The following is a 27,936-nucleotide window of genomic DNA, read 5'->3' as shown; positions in this document are numbered from 1 at the left end:
TCTGTAGTTTCTATTCTAGATGTCAGTTTTACATTCCTACTTTTAGGGTATCCAGATCTTTTTACTAAAAATACTTCATGTTACAATTTTGTTTCTCAAATCATTGCCATATTATCAGCAGTGTATTATTAGGTGTTGTGGGTTTTGTTGTTGTTGTTGTTGTTTAACACACTGTCCTTGAGCTTTTTTTGCCCAAGGCTAGAGCTCTACCACTTGAGCCACATTGCCACTTTTGGCAATGGAGATGGGAGTCTCGGGCTTGCCTGCCAAGGCCGGCTTTGAACCATGATCCTCAGATCTCAGCTTCCTGATTTAGGTAGCTTACAGATTCTTATAAATGCTGAAGACAAATTCTGGGACCTCTCTAATTTTTCCTTGGCTGTGTTCAGTTTCGTCCTGGCTTCATGCTGACCATGGAGGCACCCCACCCCCTCAGCCATGCCTATCCAGGTTCTCTGACTTGTAATGAGATCATTGCTTTCAAGTCTTGAATGTCTGTCTTCGTCTGCTTCCTGAAGTATTCAACCATACATGCCAATGTTTTGCTTTTCTCTTCCAGATTGTTGGTTCTGAGAGGTGTCTAGAGCAGAGACCTGAAGATGAGTGAGCTTGACCAGCTGCGGCAGGAGGCCGAGCAACTGAAGAACCAGATTAGAGTATGTAGCCTGTGCCTTTGAGTTTTAAGTCAGAAATTAACGGCTGGGGAATGTGGCTGTGAGGTGTATTTGAGTAGTATCTACTAATCATAAATCAGGATACTTACCTAATGCATGTTTTCAGTCTTCTTTGTCTCATATTATAATTTAGTTGAATGTACGTAAAATGTTTGCATAGAATTGGTAAAGGTCTTTTGGGGTTTAAGTGTGTGCTTAAACTTAGGTGCTGTCCGTGAGGTTTGGTGCTAAAGGCTAGCCACTCTACTACCACTTGAGCTCAACTCCACTTGTGGCTTTTTGGTAGTTAATTGGAAAGTGTCATGGATGGACTTTCCTGCCCAGTCTGGCTTGAACTACAATCCTTATATCTCAGCCTTCTGAGTAGCTAGTATTATAAGGGATCCACTGGTGCCTGGATTTGAATTTTTTAATTTTTATTTATTTATTTTTTTTGTCGGTTGTGGAGCCTGAACTCTGGGCCTGGGCGCTGTCCCTCAGCTCTTCAAGTCAAGGCTAGTGCTCTACCATTTGAGCCACAGTGTCAGTTCTGGCTGAGGAATTGAACCCAGGGCCTCATGCATGCAAGGCAAACACTCTACCACTGAGCCACCTTCCCAGCCCAGTCCACATGTTTTCTTTTTTTTTTTTTTTTCTTTGTCAGCCATGGGGCTTGAAAGCCTGGGCCCTGTCCTTGAGCTTTTCTGCTAAAGACTATAGAGCTCAATCACCTTGAGCCACAGTTGCACTTCCAGTGTTTTGTTGGTAGAGGTAGTCATGGGGCTTAAACTGAGGGCCTAGGTGTTGTCCCTGAGCTTTTGCACTCAATGCTAGAGCTCTTCTACTTTGAACCACAGTGCCACTTCCGTTTTCTGGTGGTTAATTGGAGATAAGAGTTTCATGGAGTTTCTTGCCTGGGTTGGTTTCAAATTTCTATCTCAGCCTCCTGAGTAGCTAGGATTACAACAGTGCCCAGCTTCTTCCAGTTTTCCTGTTGTTAATTGGAGATAAAAGTTTCAAGAGACTTTCCTGCCTGAACTGGCTTTGATCCTCAGATCTCGGCCCTCCTGAGTAGCTAGGATTACAGGCATGAGCCACTAGCACCTGGCTTTACATGTTTTCATTACCACAATTAAAATGTACAAAGAAACAAGTAGAGGTCATCTTGAAAATTTTCATCTCATCTAATATCTCAAATATCATTTTAGTTATTACATAGTGTGGATGTGGTTATGAAAGTGGAGTTTAAACTCAGTCCTTCATGCTTGCTAGGCAGGTGTCCTACTTGTGATTCATGCCTCCAGCCTTATTATTTTGATACATATTCTCGATAACAAGCATGATCCTCCTAGGAAAGCAGCCTCATACTACTCAGGAAGCTGAGACCTGAGAATCATAGTTCAAAGACAGCCAGGGCAAGAAAGTCCTAAGACTCTTACCTCCAATTAATTACCTCAAAGTAACTGGTGGAGCTGTGGCTCAAGTGCTAGAGCACTAGCCCTGAGCAATAAAAACTCAGGGACAATGCCTAGGCCCTGAGTTTAAGCCCATGACCAATACACATAAAGCAAAACAACAAAATAAACATTTGTGTTACTTTTTTTCAAACCAAAGACAAATTTGCAATCTAAAGATTTGATGTATTCATACAGTAATGGTCATTTCAGTGTACTTTTGTGTTATCACTGCTTCATAAGTGAGCCAGTTTGCACCGTGGATCAGAACGTGCACTGTGGAGGATGCTCTCCGGGGGCTGGCTGCCACTTCAGAAGTAGCTGATCAGACAACAGCATCATAGAAACATCTTTCCTAGTGGAAGCTGTCATAGTCTCTGTCCTTCAAATTATTCTACTCTCAGATTTTGAAAAAAAAAGATTTGGTGGGGGGGTCTGGTTGTGGGGCCTGAACTCTGGGCCTGAGCACTGTCCCTCAGCTCTTCAGCTCAAGGCTAGTGCTCTACCACTTGAGCCATAGCACCACTTCCGGCTTTTTTCTTTTTGCTTATGTGGTGCTGAGGAATCGAACCCAGGGCCTCAGGCATGCAAGGCAAGCGCTCTACCACTGAGCCACCTTCCCAGGCCAGATTTTGAAACTTTTAAAGCTATTCAATTTTCTTTATAATGTATGCTGTTTTGGATTTCAGTACTTTTTTTTGTGTGTGTTAGTGGGTTTGAACCTAAGATACTGTGCTTGCTGTGCAGGTGTTAGGCCTCAGCCCTTAAGACTCATTTTCCAGCACTTCAGTCATGTTCTGTTAATATAGAAATTTCACTGGGTATGGGATATCTCAACATCATACATCACTGTATTGCTAGGTCTTCTAGAAGATAGTTGACAAGATAGCATCAACCAGAAAATCACATTGGAATTGATTGTCTCTTCCTGGTTCCTTTGTTCTTTTCCTATAACTTGGATTTAATGATTGTTTGCTCAAAGACAAAGTTTTAGTGCTGTTTTTGTTTGTTTGTTTTTTGCTTGAATAGCAGGTGTTTTGATCCTGTTTTTCCTGGGTCACGTTTGCCCCACCTGACCTCAGCCTGACTGTGAGAAGGGAAATGGGTGTGCCCTGTGGGAAGGCAGCCTCTGCCTCCATAGTTCAGTGGGGTTCCTAGGGCATTGCCCTGTTTGGATAAGGAATGTGCATGTCTTAGATGGTTTTTACCAGGCTTTTGTTTGTTGTTGTCTCGACCTCTACTGGCCTTGGGTAAGAGCAGGGAGCACTAGAAGAAAGGAAGTGTTTTGTGTTGTGTTTTGTCTCTGTGCTGGTTCTGGGGCACTGTCTAGGTTAATGCTCTGTCACAGGCCTTCTTCTGGAGATGAGAATCTCACAGACTTTGCTGCTTGGGCTGGCTTTGTACTGCAATCCTCAGATCTCAGCCTCTGAGTAGCTAGGATTACAGGTGTGAGCCACCAATGCCTGGCCAAAAAAGGAAGTTTTGAAAAGAGTGCTCCATCATTGTACACACTCTGCTTTTTAAAAATAAGATTATTTTCCTTGTACTTTAAAAGAAAATTCGCATCAGTGAAGTATATAAGAGCTACATTCTGCTTTTACCCTCACAGTTTGTGGAGTTCCTCTGACGCTTTGGTGGATGAGGGTCTGGGGTTGGATGGGAGAATCATGACTAATTCCTTTTGTCATTATTTCTTAGGATGCTCGAAAAGCCTGTGCAGATGCAACTCTCTCCCAGGTAAGTTGTTTGCTTGGGCAGAGGCTAGGCAGGCAGGAATGGGCTTGCTGTGCCTTTCCTGTGCAGTGGAGCACAAAGCTCTGCCAGCACCTTTCATTCGGAAGTCATTGTGATGATAGGCACAGATAACCAGAATTTATTTCCCTTGCCTTTAAGGATTACTTCCTAGCATAGAGGAAGTAGTCTTAAGATACCATTTTTGTCTAAAGTATTTGACATTTTTCTCAGACAACACTGCAATTTTTGACAGCTTGACAGTTACTCAAACTGTTAAACTTAGAATTGCCATATCACCCAGCAGTCTGACTGCTAGATAGATATGCCAGAAGAATTGAACAAAGTCATCTTGTCCTCTTGTCTTTGGGGAAGCTCTCCGTGTATGCTTGACCTTCCTACAGCACTAGACATAGATAGTATGTTTTGCCCTACATTCGAAAAGAATTTAATTTGTAAATTTAGGCACCAGAAGAGATTAATAACTAAGATAAAGTCATGACAATGTCCTGTAATAGTTATGTGGAGGTACGCTGTTAGATATCTTACCAGGCTTTATTAAAGCCTGGGGAATAACAAGATAAAATGAGGTGATTGTTACAGGTTGTGCGTCTGGGGGTGCTGCAGCACTGCTGGAGTCTTAACAGCTAGGTCAGCTTCTGAACAGCTGAAAGGTGGTGTGTTCACAGCACGGGGCTGGACAAAATGATTTACATTCTGGGTGGGTGGGGCAGACTGGGTCAGCATCAAGTATCATGCAACTCAGAACAGAGTAGAGTTGTAAATTCATAAATTACCTAACCCTGGAGCCTCTGTTGACCATGGGTAACTGAAACCACAGAAAGCAAAATTGTCAATGTTGCGGTGACGCTGTGCACCAAGTTTTTACTGAAAGCCTCCATGGTAGCTATAAGGTAGAAGAAGTCCAGAATTCCTATTATTATAATATATCTGTGTAATGGAATATTACTCAGTTATGAAAAGAAATGCAGCAGCAACATGCTACAACATGGCTAGCCTTCAGAAGCATTTTGATGAAAGAACAAAAAGCAGATTACATGGGTTTTGCATTTTCTGATTGCATTTGTATGAAATTTCCAAAATGGGGAAATATCCTTGGAGACAGTGTAGATGATGGTGTTTGCCTAGGATCGGGGTAGGGGAGTGGGCCCACTGCTCAATGATTGTGGCAGTGATTATACAAAATTAGCCAATGTAGTTACTTTCATGTTGAGTGAGCATTCTATGAGGGGTAAGGGGAGTCAGGCCTGTTAGACCAGTATGGGGAGAAGTGAAAAAAGGAAGAAGACAGTGTCTGAAGTTGTCCTGGCATGTGCATGCAGTAGTAGGTATCCTAAAAGGGAAGGGTCCTGGGTTAGAAAGCCAGAGCGGGTGGGGAGCAAGAGATCACCAAAGCAGAGCCGCAGCTGCCGATGTTAACCTGTAGTAACTCTTATTTATTTTTAAGATCACAAACAACATTGACCCAGTGGGAAGAATCCAGATGCGTACCCGAAGGACACTGCGCGGACACCTGGCTAAGATCTATGCCATGCATTGGGGCACAGACTCCAGGTACTCATGGTCCTGCAAACTGTTCTGATTTCTAGTATATAATACAAGTTTGGAAGTGAGCCAGGTCTAGCATGCACAGCCACAGATTCTGTCCACAGCTCCATGCAGGGCTTGAGCTGGCTGCTGTTGTCTTTTTTTTTTTTTTTTTTTTTGGTCGGGAGGCCTGAACTCTGGGTCTGGGCACTGTCCCTCACTCTTCAGCTCAAGGCGAGCACCGTAGCACTTGAGCTACAATGCCAGTTCCGGATTTTTAATGGTTTTTTATTGGCGATAAGAGTCTCACAGATTTTCCTGCACAGGCTGGCTGATCCTCAGATCTGATCCTCAGATCTCAGCCTCCTGAATAGCTAGGATTATAGGCGTGAGCCACCGGTGCCCGGCTCTGCTGTTGTCTTCGCCACCCAAAAGAGGCATGTGATCCCATTTCTTTTTTTTTTTTTTTTTTTTTTTTGGGGTCCAGTTGTGGGGCCTGAACTCTGGGCCTGGGTGCTGTCCCTCAGCTCTTCAGCTCAAGGCTAGCGCTCTACCACTTGAGCCACAGCGCCACTTCTGGCTTTTTTCCTATGTGGTGCTGAGGAATTGAACCCAGGGCCTCATGCATTACAAGGCAAGCACTCTACCACTGAGCCACCTTCCCAGCCCCTATGTGATCCCATTTCTTCATGAGACACCAGCTACCCCAGCTCTGCACTTTCTTGCCGCCACCAGCTCTGTCCTCCTTGCTCCTTGCCTCCCTTTCCTCTCGGGACCCTCATACTCCCAGCTCTCCTGCAGACTACTCTTGGGACACCCCACGGGAAGAAGTTGTTTTCCTTTCCCTGCTCTGGTTCCTCCCCTTCCCATCTTGTTCCTGTAGCTCCAAGATCCTTGGTCAGAATGCTAGAGCTGGCCTGGCATGGAGGATGAGTGGTCTGAGGGCATGTGGACTCTGTTGGCCTCTCTGTGGCAGGCACGGGGGCATATGTAATATTAGTGGCTGTCACCGTCCTCCCACTGGGCCCATCTTCTGCTTGTTTCCCATTCAGTTGTCAGTGGAATTTTCTGCTTGGCTTTCTTTTTCTTTATTCTGGTAAACAGCCAGAGAACAAAAGATTCTATCTTTAGTTTGTTCTACAGAGGGTCTCATACAATTTCATTTTCAGATGAGTGCGTGATGTTTTTAGTGATGACAGCAATCAGAATAAAATAGGAAAGAGGGTACACACACTGGCTCAGAAAACTTGGGATTTTGTGTTTACTAGGCAGGTGGGCCACTACTTGAGACAGTCCTTCAGTAAGTATGTCAATAGGGTTTTGTATTTTTTTTTTCTTTTTTCTTTGCTCAGTCATGGGGCTTGAACTCTGGGCTTGAGCACTATCTGTGTGCTCTTTAGCTCAAGGTGAGCTCTCTACCGCTTAAGCCACAGCACCACTTCCAGTTTTCTGATGGTTTATTGGACCCACAATTTTTTTTTTTTGGGGGGGGGGTCCAGTCGTAGGGCCTGAACTCTGGGCCTGGGCGCTGTCCCTCAGCTCTTCAGCTCAAGGCTAGTGCTCTACCACTTGAGCCACAGCGCTACTTCCGGCTTTTTTCTTTTTGCTTATGTGGTGCTGAGGAATGGAACCCAGGGCCTCAGGCACGCAAGGCAAGCACTCTACCACTGAGCCACCTTCCCAGCCCCAAACTCTTATTTTCTGAGAAACTCAGACTATAAGCATGAGCCACCCCACTCACCTGGCCGAAAGATTAGGTTTTAAATATGCTCACTACAAAAATGAATAAGCATGGGAAGTGATGGATAAATTAATAAGTTTAACAATGTAAATGGTTATCAAATCATGGTGTACTCTATAAATAAATATAATTATTGCCACTTAAAAATTAAAATTATGGGGTTGGGAATATGGCCTAGTAGTAGAGTACTTGCCTAGCATGCATGAAGCCCTGGATTCAATTCCTCAGCACCACAGAAAAAGCCCAGAAGTAGTGTTGTGGTAGAGTGCTAACCTTGAGCAAAAAGAAGCTGAAGGGTAGTGCTCAGGTCCTGAGCTCAAGCTCCAGGACTGGCAAAAATAAGTAATAATTTATGGGCCTTGGCTGGTTGCTTATACCTGTAATCCTAGCTATTCAGGTGGCTGAGGTCTGAGGATCACAGTTCAAAGCCAGCCCAGGCAGGAAAATCTCGAAAGTGGTAGAGTGCTAACCTTGAGAAAAAGAACTCAGGAATGGCACCCAGGCCCTGAGTTCAAGCCCCATGACTGACCAAAAATAAATACACACAACACACACACACACACACACACACACACTCTCTCTCTCTCTCTCTCTCTCTCTCTCTCTCTCTCTCTCTCTCTCTCTCTCTCTCAAGGAACTATAGGTATAGCTCAAGTAGTGGAGTATCAGCGGTGAATGAAAAAGCCAAGCGAGAGTTCAAGTCCTAGTATTAGCACACATTTAAAATTTTTTAATTAGTTTTTTTTCCAGTTATGGGGCTTGAACTCACAGCTTGGGTACTATCTCTGAGCTGTTTTGCTCAAGGCTAGCACTCTGCCATTGAGCTACAACATCACTTCTGGTTTTCTGGTGATTAATTGGATCTAAGTATCTCATGGATTTCTTGTCCAGGCTGGCTTCACACCATAATCCTCATATCTGCAGTCCCCAGAGTAGCTAAGATTATAGGCCTGAGCCACCTGCACCCAGCCTAGCATAATTTTTTTTTTTATTTATTTTTTGTTTTGTTTTGTTTTTTGGGTCAGTTGTGGGGCCAGAACTCTGGGCCTGGGCGCTGTCCCTCAGCTCTTCAGCTCAAGGCTAGCACTCCACCACTTGAGCCACAGTGCCACTTCCAGCTGTTTTCTTTTTTCTTATGTGGTGCTGAGGAATCGAACCCAGGGCCTCATGCATGCAAGGCAAGCGCTCTACCACTGAGTCACCTTCCCAGCCCCATAATTTTTTTTTTAAAGACAAAACATGAAAATAAAATCCGGTTCATAAGCGTGATGATTGGGTTCTCACGCGCTTGCGTGACATGTGCCTCCTCTAAACCTTGTTACAACATGGGCATATTACCCATCTGATGTGAAAAAAATAAAATAAAATAAAAAAGTAAAATCTGAGGGTCTGGGAAGGTGGCTCAGCAGTAGAGTGCTTGCCTCTCATGCATGAGGCCCTGGGTTCAATTCCTCAGCACCACAGAAACAGAAAAAGCCAGAAGTGTCACTGAGGCTCATGTAGTAGGGTGCTAGCCTTGAGTTGAAGAGCTGAGGGACAGCACCCAGGCCCAGAGTTCAAGCCCCACGACCAACCCAAAAAAATAAATAATAATCTGAGATTGAGAGCAAAAAGCAGAACTGTATTTAGTGTGGCCATTTTACATGCCTGCCTCCTCCAAGAGTTAATAAATATTATGGCAATGGTGAATCTTAACAGCTGTGCACAAGTACCCTGGCACACAGATGTCATTTGTTGTCATAGCACTACAGTGAAATACATAAAAATTTTAATTGGTACATTGACTTAAATGGATTATATATTAGAACTGATACTGCTAACTGCTTTCGCTTTGAAAGGTATGGATGTGCACGGCTGAGATCTCAGCAGTGGTGGGAGGCAATGGTAATAGGATCATGAGCTCTATACAGAGAGAAGCTGTCTCAAACACCAAAAAGAAAAACAGTTTCTTTTTCATGACATAGGCTATATTCATAACTGCAGGAATGTTTTCATTTGTATGACATGTGGACAGTTAAATTATTGTGGTGGCTAGCAGTTTGTTTTTCAAACTGAGGTGCATCAGTGAGTGACTTGTGTGTATATGTTGAAGTATATAAAAAGTAATCTTAACTGGGCACCAGTGGCTTACTCCATAATCCTGCCTACTCAGGAGGCTGAGATCTGAGGTTTGTAGTTCAAAGACAGGCTAGGCAGGAAAGTCCATGAGATTCTTAACCAACAAAACGTCAAAGTGGAGCTCTGGATTTCAGCTGGGTGCAAGTGGCTCCTACCTACATTCCTAGCTGTGTCAGGATGATTTAAGTCTAAAGCTAAACAGAAAAGTCTATGGGCTCCTTTCTCAGTAGCCGAGCCCTCTGCCCACACCTGTCAGCCTGGTTATGTGGAGGCTGAGATCCTGGGGGTTACAGCGACGCTGCCTGTTGTCCCAGCCACAACAGGAAGTCTGAAATGGGCAGACTCCTGTGTAGGCACATGTAGGGGCGGAGGGGGTGACCTGTTCAAAAATACACAGCACACAGAAGGTCAGCTGGGGCTCAGCCGTGTGACTCGTGAGTTCAAACCTTCCACACCAAAGTAATATATATCCTGCTTTTTGTGTGTGTGTGTGTGTGCCATTTCTGGAGCTTGAACTCTGGTCCTGGGTGCTGTCCCCAGCTCTTCAGCTCAAGGCTAGTGTCCTACCACTTGAGCCATAGCACCAGTTCAGGCTTTTTCTGAGTATGTGGTGCTGAGGAATCAAACCCAGGGCCTCATGCATGTGAGGCAAGCACTCTACCATTGAGCCACCTTCCCAGCCCTCAAATTTTTTTTTTTAATTGCGAAAATACTGTACAGAGGGGTTACAATTACATGGGCAAGATAATGAGTACACTTCTTATCAAGCATTGTAGGCTCCTCCTTTGTTTCCCCTTCCTGTCCCTTCCCATCCTCCCCCCGCCCCCCCAGCCCTCAAATTTGAGGGTTCTTTTTTTTTTTTTTTTGGTGGTCATGAGACTTGAATTCTGGGTCTGAGTGCTGTCCTCAGCTCTTCAGCTCAAGGCTAGCGCTCTACCACTTGAGCCACAGCGCCACTTCCAGTTTTCTGGTGGTTTATTGGAGACAAGAGTTTCATGGACTTTCCTGTGCTGGCTGACTTTGAACCCGATCCTCAGATCTCAGTCTCCTGAGTAGCTAGGATTACAGGCGTGAGCCACTGGCGCCTGGCTAAAATTTGAGTTTTTAAATAACATTTGGGATACAATTTTTGTCACGTAGATAAATTTTTTCACTCTTCAAGGTCTGAGGAGCTCTCTGACTATGAGAGAACCCTGGCCCAAGAAGAATGAGGTGTTGGCCTGGGGCAGTTTTCTCTGTCCTTGGGGTTCCTCCTGCTCTGCATTTCCTTTTGGAGGGTGGATCAGTGCTAGGGCACAGGAAGCTGGCTGTATGGGACCTGTAAGAAAGAGCACCTGACCTGGGGTTACTGGAAGGTGTGTCTCCTCTCACCTTCCAGAGGATCAGTGAGTGCACAGCTCAGCCAGTCAGCAGTTTTTAAGCTGACTGACCCTGGACTGCTCTGAAGGTGACCTGATACTCTGCTCAAAACCTCAGAGGGACCAGGCAGTAGCAGAGCAGCAGAGTTGTGCCTTCTACAGTTCTGTGGTGTGTGGGTGAGAGAACATGAATGGAGGAGTTGGCGCTAAGAATCATTGGAGGGGTGGGACTCTGGCTCAGTGGTAGAAGCTGTGTAACCACCCCAAGTGTCCCGAACATCCTGTAGTTAGACTGTTGCAGTTGGAGGCGTTGCTCAGTGTTAGAGCACTTGGCATCATGGTCAAAGCCTTGGGTACCATTTCTAGTACTACTAAAAAAGTTGTATCTTCAAAGCAACAGGATTGCTACCTACACTTTATTTACTTATGTTATTGATTGATTTAATTGATTGCTTGGTTTTTGTGCTGGTCTTGGGGTTTGATTTCAGGGCCTGAGCACTATCCCTGAGCTTTTTGCTCAAGGCTGACACTCTACCACTTGAACCACAACTCCACTTCTGGTTTTTGCTGGTTACTTGGAGATAAGAGTCTCATGGACTTTCCTGTTAGGGCTGGCTTTGGACTTGATTGCCAGATCTCATCCTCTTGAGTAGCTAGGATTACAGTCTTGAGCCATTGGTGCCTGGCTCTGTGATGTATTTTATGCCAAAGTACTGAAGTGATTTATTTATTTATTTATTCATTTATTCATTCATTCATTCATTCATTTTTATGTTGTCATGGGGCTTGAACTCTGGGCCTGGGTGCTGTGGAGCTTTTCAGCTCAAGGCTGGTGCTCAGTCACTTGAGCCACAGCACCACTTTTGTTTTCCTAAGTGGTTTATTGGAGTCTGATGGAATCTGGGCGCCGGTGGCTCACACCTGTAATCCTAGCTACTCAGGAGGCTGAGATCTGAGGATCGAGGGTCAAAGCCAGCTTGGGCAGGAAAGTCCAAGAGACTCTTATCTCCAATAAACCACCAGAAAACCGGAAGTGACACTGTGGCTCAAGCAGTAGTGAGCTTGCCTTGAGCTGAAGAGCACAGGGATAGCACCCAAGCCCAGAGTTCAAGCCCCACGACCAACCAAAAAAAAAAAGTCTGCTGGACTTTCCTGCCAGAGCTGGCTTTGAACCATGATCCTCAGATCTCAGTCTCCTGAGTAGCTAGGAATACAGGCGTGAGCCACCAGCACTTGGCTATTTTGTTTTATTTTTTACTGTACCAAGGTTTGAATGGAGGACCTCTGAGCTTTCAGCTTGCTGGATTGACTGGTGTGCTACTACTTGAACCATGTCTCCAGCCTACCAAACAAGCTTTAAACTGGTTATTTTGGATGTGGAATATCATAAACTTTTCTGTTCCAACTGGCTTTGAGCCTCAGTCCCCAGAAACCCAGTGTCCTGCATAGTTAGAGTTATAGGCTTTGAGCCACTTGTGCCCTGCTGTTGTTCATTGTGACAGTGATGTAGCTTTACAAGCCATTGCAAGGGTCTTCTTCTTCTTCTTCTTTTTTTTTTTTTTTTTTTTTTTTTGTCGGTCGTGGGGCTTGAACTCTGGGCTTGGGTGCTGTCCCTGTGCTCTTCAGCTCAAGGCGAGTGCTCTACCACTTGAACCATAGTACCACTTCCGGTTTTCTAGTCATTTATTGGAGATAAGAGTCCACGGACTTTCCTGCCCAGGCTGGCTTTGAACCACAATCCTCAGAACTCAGCCTCCTAAGTAGCTAAGATTATAGGTGTGAGCCACCGGCGCTGGCATGCAAGGGTCTTCTTGAGACACCATATTCTGTAGGCTCCCTGCTCTGCAGGATTCCTTTTGAGTAGCTGTGTATCCCAGAATCATTCTAGCCTGTTTGTTTTCAAGATACCTAAAATTCCTTTCCATGTTAGTCATACTGTCCTTTTGCAATATTCTGTCTTGATTCTGCAAGTACAAGCTGGGCGCCAGTGGCTCACACCTGTAATCCTATCTACTCAGGAGGCTGAGTTCAAAGGGTTCAAAGCAGGAGAGTCTGAGACTTTTTTTCTGGTCGGTTGTTGCGCTTGAACTCTGGGCTTGGGCGCCATCCCTGCACTCTTCAGCTCAAGGAAAGCTCTCTACCACTTGAGCCACAGCGCCACTGTCGGTTTTCTAGTGTTTTATTAGAGATAAGAGTCTCACAGACTTTCAAAGCTGGCTTTGAACCTCGATCCTCAGATCTCAGCCTCCTAAGTAGCTAGGATTATAGGTGTGAGCCATCGGCGCCAGGCAGTCTGAGACATTTTTTTGGGGGGGTGGTCTGGTTGTGGGGCCTGAACTCTGGGCTCAGATGTCCCTCAGCTCTTCAGCTCAAGGCTAGCCCTCTACCACTTGAGCCACAGCGCCACTTCCGCACTTCCTGCTTTTTTCTTTTTGCTTATGTGGTGCTGAGGAAACGAACCCAGGGCCTCAGGCATACAAGGCAAGCGCTCTACCACTGAGCCACCTTCCCAGCCCCAGTCTGAGACTCTTATCTCCAGTAAACCATCAGAAAAACCTGAAATGCTGCTGTGGTGGAGCGCTCACCTTGAGCAGGTTAGGGGCAGTGCCCCGGCCCAGAGTTCAAGACCCACGACCGGCCAAAAAAAAAAAATCTGCAAGTACAAAGTGAGTTCTTAGAACATAGATCCCACACTTAGCATTCTTGCTCAAAGCAAGGAGACAGTCATGAAACAGCTCATCGCCGCTCTTGCCAGGTGAGGTACAGTACAGCATCCAGGTGCAACGGAGTAGAAACTTGGATTGCAGACTTAGTTTAGTCTAGGAAGTGTCATGATGCTATCTGTGAGTCTTACTGCTTTGAGCCACAGCACTACTCCTGATATTCTGGTGTGTGTTTGTTTGTTACCAGTCCTGGGGTTTGAACTCAGGGCCTGAGCACTGTCCCTGAGCGACCTTCACTCAAGGCTAGAACTCTACTACTTGAGTCACAGTGCCACTTCCGGCTTTATGTGGTACTGAGGAATGGAAGTCAGGGTTTCATGCATGCTAGGCAAGCGTTGTACTGCTGAGCAACCTCTGGGCCTTCTTTTTTTTTTTTTTTTTAAATTGTGAAAATACTGTACAGAGAGGTTACAATTACATGGGCAAGGTAATGAGTACATTTCTTATCAAGTATTGTTGCCTCCTCCTTTGTTTTCCCTTCCCATCCCTTCCCATCTTCTCCCCCACCCTGCCCTCTTTTATTTTTTTTTCTCCTTCCTTCCTTCCTTCCTTCCTTCCTTCCTTCCTTCCTTCCTTCCTTCCTTCCTTCCTTCCTTTTTTCTTTCTTCCTTTCTTTGTGTACCTTTTTTTTTTTTTTTTGGCTCCAGTCATGGGGCCTGAACTCTGGGCCTGGGCGCTGTCCCTCAGCTCTTCAGCTCAAGGCTAACACTCTACCACTTGAGCCACAGCGCCACTTCCGGCTTTTTTCTTTTTTTGCTTATGTGGTGCTGAGGAATCGAACCCAGGGCCTCAAGCATGAAAGACAAGCGCTCTACCACTGAGCCACCTTCCCAGCCCTTTCTTTGTGTACTTTGTCCCAAGCAAATATAGCGTTGAATCACATTAGAACTGAGCTTACCAAGTTCCACTTTCCTTTTGCTTCCTTTATAATATTTCTGATTTTTTGTTTTGTTTTGTTTTCTCCAGACTTCTTGTCAGCGCCTCCCAAGATGGAAAACTTATCATTTGGGACAGTTACACCACAAACAAGGTAGGCTATGTAAGACCCATTGCCAGAACACCACCACAGAACTGTTCACGGCTGTTCCCTGACTTGGGCCAGCCACAGGGCGGTCCCTGCCTACTCTGTGTAGTAGTGAGGTTTTCTTGGGGACAGAGAGCTGCCTGTGGGCTTAAGTTTTTGGTTTCTTCCATATCTTATTTATAGAAGACAAATGTAGCTTTTTTTTCTTTCCTAGTTAATAGGCTTGGAGTGTTTTGTTTTCTTTTTCCTTTTTCTTTTTTGTTGATCCTGGGGCTTGAACTCAAGGCCTAGGCACTGCCTCTGAGCTTTTGTGCTTAAAGGATAGCACTCAAGTGATTGAGCCACAGCTCCACTTCTGGCTTTCTGGTGGTTAGTTGGAGATAAAAGTCTCACGGACTTTGTTGCCGGTTCTGGCTTTGAACAGTGAGTCTCAGATCTCAGCCTCCTGAGTAGCTAGGCTTACAGTCATGAGCCACTGGTCCCTGGCTTGTTTTGTTTTTCAAAAGAGAATCTGAGGCCAAGCACCATTTGTTCACACCTGTAACCCTAGCTACTTAGGAGGCTGAGATCTGAGGATCACAGTTCAAAACCAGACTTGGCAAGAAAGTACATGTGACTCTTATCTCTGATTCACCAATAAAAAGCCAGAAGTGGAGTTGTAGCTCAAGTAGTGGAGTTCTGTCCTTGCACAAAAACTCAGGGATAGCTCACAGGACCTGCACCAAAAATCAATCAATCAATCAATCTGAAAGATTCTGTAAGCTGGGTACTGGTGGCTCACACCTGTAATCCTAGCTACTTAGGCTGAGATCTGAGGATCGCTGTTCAAAGCCAGCCCGGGCAGGAAAGTCCATGAGACTCTTATCTCCAATAAACCACTAGAAAACTGGAAGTGGCACTGGGGCTCAAGCAGTAGAGCCCTCGCCGAAGAGCACAGGGACAGTGCCCAGGTCCAGAGTTCAAGCCCGATGACCGACCGGAAAAAAAAAAAAACTTCAGCCTGGAAAACACAAACCCAGTCTCAGAAAAATAATAAAGGAAGCCTGGGGTAGGGCTAAGCAAGCACAAATCCCAGCACTATGTTTTTAAAAAAATAAGCTGTGTGCTGGTAGCTCACACCTGTCATCCTAGCTACTCAGGAGGCTGAGATCTGAGGATCACAGATCAAAGCCAGCCTGAGCAGCAGTCTGTGAGACTCTTCAGTAAAACCACCAGAAAACCAGAAATGGCGCTGTGGCTCAAGTGGTTAAGGGCTAGCCTTGAGCTGAAGAGCTGAGAGACAGCGCCCAAGCCCAGAGTTCAAGCCCCATGATCAACAACAACAAAATTACTATAAGTTAGTGTTGTCAGTCCACATATATAGGTAAACTACTTCAATTATGTTTTTTTTTTCTTTTTTTTTTGGGGGGGTGGTCCAGCTCTTCAGCTCAAGGCTAGCGCTCTACCACTTGAGCCACAGCGCCACTTCTGGCTTTTTTCTTTTTGCTTATGTGGTGCTGAGGAATCGAACCCAGGGCCTCAGGCATGCAACTCAAGCGCTCTGCCGCTGAGCCACCTTTCCAGCCCCTTCAATTATGTTTTGCTACAGAATACTAAGTGTGTACTAAAGATTGCAGAAGTCCCAACCAATTTATATTGTGAGGTATTGGCAGGATTGATTAATGTAGATGTCTAATTGATTATTTTAAAAATATGTTTCTTTAAAATGAGTTTATATAGCCATTTTGACAAAGCTGTTGACGTGTTTTCAATGTGTCCTTTGTTTTAGTTTGGGTGCTTCTGGGAGACAGTGGTCTCATTTGTGTAGTTCAGAGTGCCCTTGCTCCTTCTGTCCACGGAGTGATCCTCTCCTGCTTTGGACTACCCAGCATCTGGGAAAGAAGCATGCACCACTACACCGGCTAGTAGTTAATGTTCTTGAATTTTAAGGAGTTTCCTTTGTGTTCCTGTTGTGTAGGTCCACGCCATCCCTCTGCGCTCCTCCTGGGTCATGACCTGTGCGTATGCCCCTTCTGGGAACTATGTGGCCTGTGGGGGCCTGGACAACATTTGCTCCATTTACAATCTGAAAACTCGTGAAGGGAATGTGCGTGTGAGTCGTGAGCTGGCAGGACATACAGGTACATGTCATTTGTCACCTCACTGGTACACACACTGCTTACCCAATAGTCCCCTCTTGTCAACCATTGTTACTAAGACTGTTTCACACAGAAATTAAGGTAATAGCCATAAAATTTCCAAAAATACCTTTCCCAGTAAGAAACACATGGATTTGTTCACTCTTAATTAATTGTTAGCAACTCCTTTCTGTCCTAAACCATCTTCCAACTTGAGTGCCTTTTCTTTTTTTTGTCGGTCGTGGGGCTTGAACTCTGGGCCTGGGTGCTGTCCCTCAGCTCTTCAGCTCAAGGCGAGCGCTCTACCACTTGAGGTACAGCGCTACTTCCTAAAAATGTCTGTTATACATTGGTTTTATTGGAAAAGTTCTAGTTCTAAAAATTGATTTGAGAAAGGAGTGAAAGCCGTCTCCCATCTCTAATAAACCACCAGAAAACCAGAAGTGGTGCTGTAGCTCAAGTGATAGAGTGCTGGCCTTGAGCTGAAGAGCTGAGGGACAGCACCCAGGCCCAGAGTTCAAGCCCCACGACCTACAAAAAAAAAAAAAGACTAGTGCTCTAATACTTGCTACTGCTCCACTTCTTTCTTTTTGGTAGTTAATTGGAGATGAGAGTCTCCTAGACTTTGTTATCCAAGCTAGCTTCAAACCATGATCCTGGGATCTATGCTTCCTGAGTAACTAGGATTACAGTCATGAGTCACTGGTACCTAGCTACAGATGTTCTTTTTATTTTTTATTGTTATAAAGGTGTTTTACAGAGTGGTTTAGTTACATAAGTCAGGCAAAGAATGCATCTCTTTAGACAATACTACCCCTTCCCTCGCTGTCTTCCATTCCTGTTCACAAGTTGTGTAGTTCATTTTCAACATAGTGTCTAGTGAGTTCCACAGTACCAGTTTCTTTTTACATGCAGTTTTAACCAAATATAGTTAAAAATTCTTTTCAGGGCTGGGAAGTGGCTCAGTGGTAGAGCGCTTGCCTTGCATGCCTGAGGCCCTGGGTTTGATTCCTCAGCACCACATAAGCAAAAAGAAAAAAGCTGGAAGTGGCACTGTGGCTCAAGTGGTAGAGCGCTAGCCTTGAGCTGAAGAACTGAGGGACAGCGCCCAGGCCCAGAGTTCAGGCCCCATGACCGGACCCAAAAAAAAAAAATTCTTTTCAGCCAGGCACTGGTGGCTCATACCTGTAATCCTAGCTACTCATGAGGCTGAGATCTGAGGATCGCTGTTCAAAGCCAGCCCAGGCAGGAAAGTCCATGAGACACTCCAGTAAACCACCAGAAAACCGGAATGACCCTGTGGCTCAAGTGGTAGAGCACTTGCCTTAAACTGAATACCTCAGGGACAGTTCCTAGGGCAAGAGTTCAAGCCCCATGACCAACAACAAGAAGAAATTCTTTTCAAATGGGCATGGCACAACTCAGTGGGTACCTTTAATCTCTTTGTCAACCCAGTCCTACCATGAGTAGTGTGTAGGTCACTTTTCTTACAGTTCATTTCCAGGCGGTCAGCTCTGCCCTTCCCTAGGACAGAAACTTGTGAAGACTTTTGGCTTCGTTCCTGGGCCTGAATTGTATACAACACAAGTAAATTCCTTTGTCATCTGACCTCATAGCAGTAACTGACCCTGGACACCTTTCACGGTCAGGCTAGGAGCTAAACTACAAAGGTGTATTCACAGGAGAAGTTTGGGAAAGGAAGTTCAAAATAACATCCAGAACTACATTGTGATTTTTATATTTTTTTCTTTTTGTGGAGCTGAGGTTGAAAACCAAAGCATGCTAGGCAAGCACTCTGCCACAGAGCTATGTCCCCAACAACACAACTGTGCAAATTCTGTTCTTTGGGTTTGTTGTTGTTGTTGTTATTGTTGTTGCTTTTTGTTTTTTGTTTTTGCCAATCCTGGGGCTTGAACTAAGGGCTTAGGCACTGTCTCTGGACTTTTTTTTTTTTTGCCAGTTATGGGCCTGGGCGCTGTCCCTCACCTCTTCAGCTCAAGGCTAGTGCTCTACCACTTGAGCCAGAATGCCACTTCCAGCTTTTTCTGCTTCTGTGGTACCCAGGGCCTCATGCATGCAAGATAAGCACTCTACCACTGAGCCACCTTCCCAGCCCTGGACTGTTTTTCTTAAGTCTAGCACTCTACCATTTGAGCTACAGCACCACTTCGAGCTTCTTCTGTTTATATGGTACTGAGGAATTAAACCCAAGTCTTCATGCATGCAAGACAAGCACTCTACCACTGAGCCACCTTGCCAGCCCCGTGTACAAATTCTGAAAGCTTTTAACTGCAGGGAGTTACCAGAGGAACTCTACCTAGGGGCCTTGGATGCCACCCAGAGCCTTGGATTTCCAGTTGGCTGAGGCCTAGTGCCCATCTGAAGGCTTGTTCAGAGACGTGACTCCCCAGCCAGTCTCTGGTTGTTGGGGTAAGAAGCCACGAAAAGTGTGGCGGTATGGGGCTGGGAAGGTGGCTCAGTGGTAGAGCGCTTGCCTTGCATGCCTGAGGCCCTGGGTTTGATTCCTCAGCACCACATAAGCAAAAAGAAAAAAGCCGGAAGTGGCACTGTGGCTCAAGTGGTAGAGTGCTAGCCTTGAGCAGAAGAGCTGTGGGACAGCTCCCAGGCCCAGAGTTCAGGCCCCACCACCAGACCAAAAAAAAAAAAAAAAGTGTGAGGGTATGACATAGCCTGGACAGCCAATTTGAGTCCTGTGTGATTTGCAGGCAGTGGGACTCTGTGGCTCTCGCCTGCCCTCTGTGCTTGTATGTTGCATGGGATGAAGTAGCGCTGTCAAGGTCAAAGGAAGGGAAGGATGGCTGTGCTGACGAGGAGGAAGGGCAGTGGCCCCAGGGCACCGGTCAGGAAGAAGAGCTTAGATGGAGACTCTGGCACCTCTGTAGGCCAGACTCTTCCTCCCATGATGGGATTTGTTCATCCTCAGTCCCAGGGACCAAGGATGTGACCAGGTGTCTGTTTTTGCCTTCAGTTTGCTGGACAGAAAAGCAAGTGGGAGACTCAGGTGTTGTGTGGATGGCACTGGCTGCTCTGCAGTATGAGGGACTGTGAGGCACTGTCTGGCATTGACCCTCTTGATGGGGGTCTCACCGTAACTCCACAGCATCTCCTACCTACCTGCATTGTTGGTTTTATTATGCTAGCAGTCCGGGTCAGACACAGGACGCTTAAGGAGTACTTTTGTGCTTCCATGTTTCTACATTTAAGTGGTTGTAAAGGCAGAGCTTCCAGGTTTGGGTCCTCACTTGCTCTGCTCTTTGCCAGGGTACTTGTCCTGCTGCCGATTCCTGGATGACAATCAGATCGTCACCAGTTCCGGAGACACCACATGGTGAGTACCCAGCAGGGCAGGTGGCGGGTCTGAGGCACACCATTTCTGTTAGTCGGGCCACACGGAAGAAAGGACGGTTCTTGGCATGAGGCCATTTTAATTTTCATGATGGCCTGGAGATTTGAAACACAGAATAGCAATGAGAGAGAATGTATTGTGCTGTTGTAGATGTACAAGTTTTTTTTTTGTTTTTGTTCTTTTTTTTTTTTTTCATTTTTTTTATGGTCCAGTCGTCGGCCTGAACTCTGGGGCTGGGCACTGTCCCTCAGCTCTTCAGCTCAAGGCTAGCGCTCTACCACTTGAGCCACGGTGCCACTTCGGGCTTTTTGAGCTGAAGAGCTGAGGGACAGTGTGCCCAGGCCCAGAGTTCAGGCCCCATGACCAGCTCAAGGTGAGCGCTCTACCACTTGAGCCACAGTGCCACTTCCGGCTTTTTTCTTTTTGCTTATGTGGTGCTGAGGAATTGAACCCAGGGCCTTAGCATGCAAGGCAAGCACTCTACCACTGAGCCACCTTCCCAGCCCTAAACTGTAGAATTTTTATTTGTCCCTAAATTAAATTATTGGGAGGCAGTTGGGGGGGGGGGAGGTCTTTGTTTTGTTGGTTGTGAGGCTTGAACTCAGGGCCTAGGTGCTGTCCCTGAGCTCTTTGACTCAAGGCTGGCACTCTGCCACTTTGAGCCACAGCTCTTCCAGTTTTCTGGTGGTTGATTGGAGATAAGAATCTTATGGGGGCTGGGAAGGTGGCTCAGTGGTAAAGTGCTTGCCTTGCATGCTTGAGGCCCTGGGTTCAATTCCTCAGCACCACATAAGCAAAAAGAAAAAAGCCAGAAGTGGCACTGTGGCTCAAGTGGTAGAGCGCTTGCCTTGAGCTGAATTGCTGAGGGACAGTGCCCAGGCCCAGAGTTCAGGCCCCACGACTGGACCAGCTTTGAACCACAATCCTCCAATCTCAATCTCTGAATAGCTAGGGTTACAGGCGTGAGCCACCGGCGCCTGGCTTATGTGTATGTGTGTGATTTACAGTACTGGGGTTTGAAGTTGGAGTTTACCACTTGGTAGACATCCTTTCTACCATTTGGGTTATACCCCCACCTAGGCAGTTACTTAGAGACTTTCATAAAAGTCCTTTGGAAATTTCTAGTCTTAGCCATGATTGGTGGCCAGGGGCAGCCACTGCTAACTAGACTGTGGCACAGGCACCCCGCACATGGCTGACATAAGTCCTGAGTGTGAGGAGAGTGGGGGCAACTGAGACAGGCCTTCAGCCCCCTCAGCAGGGACTCACAGCATCAGTGTTCTTGAGTGAGATTTGTAGATTTATAAAAAGAAAACTCCAGACCATCAGTGGGGAAAGACGGTTAGGCATTTACAGCGCTTTCCTGTGTCCTGATTGTTTCTTGGAGTCCTGTTCCGCTGCTTCCTTTCTGTGGTTTTCATGCTATAGCAAAGAGAATCCTTGTTGGATCTGCCTTGCCAGGCTCTCTTGGCTGGCATAAACTGGTGGTTTTTAATGATGCTGCATTCCGTGGATTGAGTCCAGTAGCAATACACAGCTGTGACCTTCACAGTTCCTGTCTTACCTGTCCAGCAGGACCCTGTGGAAAACTCTGCAGAGCCATTCATACTTTCTGCTCTCTGTTTATGACTCCAGAGGACAGTGGGTTTCAGAGTTGCTTTAAGCCACTTTTTACCTGTCATTGTCTCCGGAAGCCCAAGAAGGCAAGGGAGCAAAGACACAGAGGGAGCAGCACCTTGTCCTCCTCCCAGACCCTCACCAGGTCTCCCCGCTGCTTCTGCAAACCAGAGCGGGTGACACAACCCAACATGCCTAAGTTGAAAGGGACGAGGGACTATTTGTTGGTGTGAGCCAGCCTGGAGCACAGAGCAGCCCGAAGCCCAGCTCCTGCTCTACAGTTGTGTTTGTTTTCCTTCCTTTATTTCTCCTCTAAACAGAGGAGAGATTCTACATAGCAGCATTTGAACTTACACAAAACACTGAGGTCTCCTGTGGTCCTGGGGTTGACGGTGGCTGTGTTGGGGAGAGGAGGCTGACGTCTGCTTGTCGTTTGCCCTGCTCTAGCGCCCTGTGGGACATCGAGACCGGCCAGCAGACAACCACGTTTACTGGACATACTGGAGACGTCATGAGCCTGTCTCTCGCTCCTGACACCAGACTGTTTGTCTCTGGTGCTTGTGACGCTTCCGCCAAACTCTGGGACGTCCGAGAAGGAATGTGCCGACAGACGTTCACAGGCCACGAGTCTGACATCAATGCCATCTGTGTGAGTTGAAACTTGTCCAGATTAGATCTTCTCTCTTTTTTTTCTTTTTAAAACTTTAATGTTTTGTTTGGTATTTTAGGGTCCCATTATTTAGCTCTGACTGGCCTTGAACTCAGGAGACCTGCCCCTTTACCCTCCCTTTGCAAATGTAATCAAGTTCACCAGGACTTCCTGGACCTGTGGTGGGCTCCTGCCCCTCTGCTGTGTGCTTATCTGCTAGGTGTGGGTGAGGCTGTTGCGTGCAGAGCTGTCCCCTCGCCTGAAAGCAGCCAGTAGTTTAGATCCTGGAGTGTACAGCACAGCCTCTGCTGGCCTGGAACGTGGATTCCAGAGCCTCGTACCCCAACAGCTAGCCGGTGTGTCTGCTTCTGGTCTCCTGGGGTAGTTTGGAGGGCTGTGTGGTGGCTTTGCTTTTTCCTTGAAGTCTGGCGGATTCTAGATGGCACCTGCAGAGGAGCACAGGCAGAGGCTTGTGCAACACTGGCTGCACAATGCTGCTGGACTAGATCCACCCTGAGGTGGCAGATTTGGTTCGTAAGCACTGTCTCTGCTTCCCTGTGTTGCCAGTCCCTCCGTGTACGTGTTTTGATTTGCCTTCTCTGCACAGTTCTTTCCAAATGGCAATGCGTTTGCCACTGGCTCAGACGATGCCACGTGCAGGCTGTTTGACCTCCGCGCAGACCAGGAGCTCATGACTTACTCCCACGACAATATCATCTGCGGCATCACCTCTGTCTCCTTCTCCAAGAGTGGGCGCCTCCTCCTCGCCGGGTACGACGACTTCAACTGCAACGTCTGGGACGCGCTCAAAGCCGACAGGGCAGGTAGGCGGCCCTGGGGATCCTCTGTGCCCCGGCCCAGAGGACAGGACACACTGGAGCTAAAATACATGCTTGTGTGAGCATGGTTGCCGCGCGGAACATTCCACACGCTCCGGGCTCTGACTCTTCAGAGGCTGACTCCAAATGGCACCCCAAAAGTGCATTGGGCAGGCCAGCCACCACGCGGTCTTGGCTCCTGTGCTGTCTTCCTGGGTTGCTCACGCTCCAGCTCTGACGTCCGGTGAAGCAGTGTCCATCAGAGGCACATAGCTTCCAAAGTCAGTGCCTTTAAAGAGCCAGGGTGCTAACCGAGGCCCCAGCAGAGCTGTCCCTGTGCCTCACTAGAGCACAGAGACTGAGGAGCTGTCTGAGCCTCCTCTGGGAGGAGCTGTGTCCTGTCTGCTCTGGGCTACAGCTGCTGTGGTATTATCAGGACCCCCACTTGTGCCCTTAGTTTCTCTCTTTGATGGCTCCGCGGTCTTAGCCATCAGAGCCTGGGAGCTGGGTTGTGTTGGGCACTAGGGATTGAGATGGGGTTTAGATTTTTTTTTAATTGCTATTATAAAGGCAATGTACAGAGAGGGGTTACTATTTCATGAGTCAAGTGATAAGTAATTTTTGTTGTTGTTGTTGTTGGCCATGGGGCTTGAACTCTGGGCCTGGGCACTATCCCTCGGCTCTTCAGCTCAAGGTGAGTGCTCTATTGCTTGAGCCACAGCGCCACTTCGGTTTTCTAGTGTTTATTGGAGATAAGAGTCTCCTGGACTTTCCTGCCCGTGCTGGCTTTGAACCTCGATCCTCAAATCTCAGCCTCCTGAGTAGCTAGGATGACAGGCGTGAGCCACTGGCGCCTGGCAAAATTTAGAATTTATTTATTTTTATTTATTTTATTTATTTTTTTTTTTTTGGGGTCCGGTCATGGGCCTGAACTCTGGGCCTGGGCGCTGTTCCTCAGCTCTTCAGCTCAAGGCTAGCGTTCTACCACTTGAGCCACAGCACCAATTCCGGCTTTTTTCCTTTTTGCTTATGTGGTGCTGAGGAATCGAACCCAGGGCCTCATGCATGCAAGGCAAGCGCTCTACCACTGAGCCACCTTCCCAGACCATATTTTCTTTTTTAATTTTTTGGTCAGTCATGGGTCTTGAACTCTGGGCCTAAGCACTGTCCCTCAGCTCTTCAGCTCAAGGCGAGCGCACTACCACTTGAGCTATAGCGCCACTTCCCAGCTGTACATTTCTTTTGGGAGTGTCATCCCTTTCCCTACTATCTCTGAGGGTTTTTTGACCACCTTATACTCTCTTTATCTGAGCGTCTTGAGTGGGTATGCACAAGTCTGTACAGAGGCTCTTGGTTGATTGCTCTGTGTATCTACACCTAGAAGAGGTGGGGCAGTGTAATTTCTACTAGACAGAACTTTTTCCCTTTCTGTTGTCTTTTTCTTGCTGCAGCTTGACTGTGATGGGCTCTGAGTTTTGTCCATCTAGATGGGCTGTCTAACCAGCACCCGTGGCTCACACCTTTAATCCTAGCTCCTTGGGAGACTGAGAGCTGAAGATGGTGATTTGAGACCAGCCCAGGCAGGAAAGCTTGGGGGGCTCTTACCTCCAATTCCCCATACCAGAAAAGCCAGAAGTGCTTAACTGTGTGTGGCTCAAGTGGTAGAGCACTAGCCTTGAGCAAAAAAAGCTCAGGAAGAGCACAGAAACCCCGAAACAGGCTGTGGAGCCCTCGGCGCCGCATCGTGGACGGGTGGGCGTCTGGGCCTGAGTATCTGTGCTTGTTTGCTCCTAGGGGTCTTGGCTGGTCACGACAACCGTGTCAGCTGCCTGGGGGTGACCGACGACGGCATGGCTGTGGCGACAGGGTCTTGGGACAGCTTCCTCAAGATCTGGAACTGATGCTAGTAGGTAATGGAGCGGCCCTGGTGACCCTGCCTCAGTGGAGCTTTTCCTGTATGTCATAGTGCAGGGGTCCTGTGTGTGGTTTCTGGATCCACATGGGCGTGGTATGGGTCTGGAACTGGAGCAGATCTGAAGCCAGAGCCTCAGCTGTGACCATGGGGGAGCAGTGGAAGTGAGCGGGCAGGTGGATTGTATCTCTGAGCTCAGATTCCCAAACTCTGTTCCCAGCAGCAGGCGAACGCCACGGTGACTGGAAGACCGTTCCCCCCTCAAAGGGAGACAGCGATAGCATATCCTATCCGACCACCCTAACGCAGCACCCACACCTCCCCTCAGAACCTCAAAGGGCAAGATCTCTTCTCCTTCACTTACTGCTGAAACCAAGAGCACAACTCCCACCAAGAGAAGGATCTCCGTGCTGTCAACTAAAACAAATTGTGCATTCCTTCCGGGGCCATTGTCTTTGTTTTCTTTTTTGTCTTGGATGAGTTTTAAAAGGAAATACTACAATAAACATGTTAACCAGAAGGTAAACCGGAGTGTAATTGTGAGACAGACACGCCTTTTCAATAGTTCATTTGGACTTTAGACCAGTGATCCTGTTTTGTGGCTTTGTTTATCCTGTAACTGTTTTTAAGTATCAAGCTGTGTTTGTAGCGGGGTTTTGAAAGCATTCACATTTCCTTTTTACCTATTTTCCTTTATGTTCATAGGTAAACAGGCCAGAGCCTGGGCTGGGTCTCTGACATTGTCAATGATGTGGTGTAGTCCCGGGCTTCTCCCTTCTGTCTCCCATCATAGATGACGGTTGCACACACACACAGCGTAGTGGAAGAGACAGCTCAGAAGCAGATCAACCAAGCACTTGCTGTGGTGGTCAGCGGTGCTTGGTCAGAGTCCTTCCCCTTCGCTGACCTGTTCCCCCACTGTCCAGTGCGACTTCTGCTCTCACCTTGGGTTCCTGTGAAATTGGAGGGAAGTTTTCAATCCCCTAACACTACCCCACCCCTGCTGTCAGGAGCCCAGCAGAGAGGTGCCTGTCCTGTTCTTGGATAGTCAGTCGGTTCTTTGTGTATGAAACCATGTACAAATCAATGTTTTGAAAATAATGATCTCAGACTTTCTAAGTTAAATTTTAAAAAATTGATTGTTTGCCATATTGGGTGGGTTTACTCTTAGAATCGCATGCTGTAGAAATGCTCAAAAGTGCACATAGGACTCGGTCCTTAGATGTTCTTTTTCTTTTAAGAAATAACCTCTCCAGTTGTAACCGTGGTGGCTCTGTCCTCTTGCTCACTGCTGCTGCCCTGCACACGCTGAAAGCAGCGAGCGCTACCCGCTAGCCAGAGGGATAAGTCACTGTTTTCTTTACTTTTACAAAAACAGACAGTCCTGTTGTGAATGATTGCTGTTGGAGTCTTGAGAGAGAAGAGGAGGTGGGGAGCCTCTTCCCCACCGCTGCTTCCTTGAAGCCCTGCCTCTGTGGGCCTTTTGCGTCTGAGGCAGACCATTTTTACACCATGCAGATCTTCCTGGTCTTCATTGGAGCCAGGGTTCCGCAGCAGCGTTGGACAGCAGTGTTCTGTGGGCCCTCCCCTTCCCCCTCCCTGCACCCCTCATAGCAGCAGTAGTGGCTTCACCATCCTGTTTTCTGCGACATCTGTAAAAACTGTGCTGTGACCATGCGATAGGCCTGGACCTGGCAAAGAATACAGTGAAGCCCTCCTTTCCCTTCCACCATCACTGTAGCTCTGCGCCCTCACCCCTTCCACCTTTTGTATTTAATTTCAAAGTCAGTGTACTGCAAGGAGGCTGGATGCAAGATAGATACTATATTAAACTGTACTGTTATTTAAGATGTAATAAAGCAGTTTGACATGAGGGACTTTGGTGTGACAGTTTTTCGTGGGTTGATTTCTGGTATGCCCACTGCCTTGAGGCCTGACATAACTGAGGACCTACTGCCTGAGAGAGCATTCCGTCAGGCTGAGCTGCATGTCCGTCAGGCTGAGTAGCTGAGCTTCATTTTGTAAGAAAAACCAATCTCTACCATAGAACTGTGGAAAACAAAGCTTTGGACACATGCAGTGTCTAGAGGCCCGAGTCAAGCTGAACAACCCCCACCCTCTCCCCCCCCAAAAAACACCCCCATCCTGGGGCTTGAATGCAGGATCTCAGCTCTACCACTTCAACTACAGTGCCACTTTCAGTTTCATTGTTTTATTGTGATTAATCAGAGATAAAAAGTTTCTCATGGATTTTCTTGCCCAGGTTGGCTTTGAGCTGTGATCTTAAAATCTTGGCCTTCTGAGCAGCTAGAATTAAAGGCATGAGCCACTGGCACCCAGCACAAGATTCTTTATTTTTGTCTTTAAGATTATAAAAAGTAATTGGGGCTGGGTATATGGTATAGTGATAGAGTGCTTGCCTAGCATGCATGAAGCCCTGGGTTCAATTCCTCAAAACTACCTACATAAAAAAAGCCAGAAATGGGGTTGGGAAGGTGGCTCAGTGGTAGAGTGCTTGCCTTGCATGCATGAGGCCCTGGTTCGATTCCTCAGAACCACATAAGCAGAAAAATCCAGAAGTGGTGCTATGGCTCAAGTGGTAGAGCACTAGCTTTAAGCTAAAGAGCTAAGGGACAGCACCCAGGCCCAGAGTTCAAGCCCCAGGACTGACCAAAAAAAAAAAAAGCCAGAAGTGATGCTATTGTTCAAGGAGTAGAGTGCTAGCCTCGAGCAAGAGAAGCTTGGGGACAATGCCCAGGCCCTGAGTTCCAACCCCAGGACTAGCCAAAAAAAAAAAGCTGAGTGCTGGTGGCTCACACCTGTCATCTTAGCTATTCAGGAGGCTGAGATCTGAGGATCATGGTTCAAAGCCAGCTGAGGCAGGAAAGTCCATGAGACTCTTTTGTTTTGGTCCGGTTGTGGGGCCTGAACTCTGGGCCTGAGCACTGTCCCTCAGCTCTTCAGCTCAAGGATAGTGCCCTACCACTTGAGCCACAGTGCCACTTCTGGCTTTTTTCTTTTTACTTATGTGGTGCTGAGGAATCGAACCCAGGGCCTCAGGCATGCAAGGCAAGCTCTCTACCACTGAGCCAACTTCCCAGCCCCT

General features: G+C 47.0%; 1 protein-coding gene and 1 pseudogene across 5 annotated transcripts in view; both read left to right on the top strand.

The window, feature by feature from the left end:
* Gnb1 (G protein subunit beta 1) overlaps window positions 1–25,356 on the top strand; it is a 74,167-nt gene extending 48,811 nt beyond the window's left edge. For 2 of the 5 annotated variants that reach the window (XM_070037113.1, XM_070037112.1), the window contains 10 exons: window positions 560–656; window positions 3,806–3,844; window positions 5,307–5,413; window positions 14,293–14,356; window positions 16,308–16,470; window positions 19,750–19,816; window positions 21,899–22,100; window positions 22,708–22,924; window positions 24,713–24,828; window positions 25,054–25,356. In XM_070037113.1, the coding sequence (XP_069893214.1) occupies window positions 600–656; window positions 3,806–3,844; window positions 5,307–5,413; window positions 14,293–14,356; window positions 16,308–16,470; window positions 19,750–19,816; window positions 21,899–22,100; window positions 22,708–22,924; window positions 24,713–24,819 (1,023 nt within the window). In that variant the 5' untranslated portion in view covers window positions 560–599 and the 3' untranslated portion in view covers window positions 24,820–24,828; window positions 25,054–25,356. Of the gene's footprint in view, window positions 1–559; window positions 657–3,805; window positions 3,845–5,306; window positions 5,414–14,292; window positions 14,357–16,307; window positions 16,471–19,749; window positions 19,817–21,898; window positions 22,101–22,707; window positions 22,925–24,712; window positions 24,829–25,050 lie in introns of all 5 variants that reach the window. The other 3 variants (XM_070037114.1, XM_070037116.1, XM_070037115.1) reach the window with 3 other exon arrangements.
* LOC138838489 (small nucleolar RNA U13) lies at window positions 8,378–8,475 on the top strand (annotated as a pseudogene).
* Window positions 25,357–27,936: the final 2,580 nt, after the last annotated feature.

This window comes from Dipodomys merriami, unplaced genomic scaffold (assembly GCF_024711535.1).
Source record: "Dipodomys merriami isolate MVZ:Mamm:240054 unplaced genomic scaffold, mDipMer1.0.p SCAF_28, whole genome shotgun sequence".
NCBI lineage: Eukaryota > Metazoa > Chordata > Mammalia > Rodentia > Heteromyidae > Dipodomys > Dipodomys merriami.
Note: the sequence above shows the minus strand (reverse complement) of the source record. Positions and strands in the feature narration are given on the sequence as shown.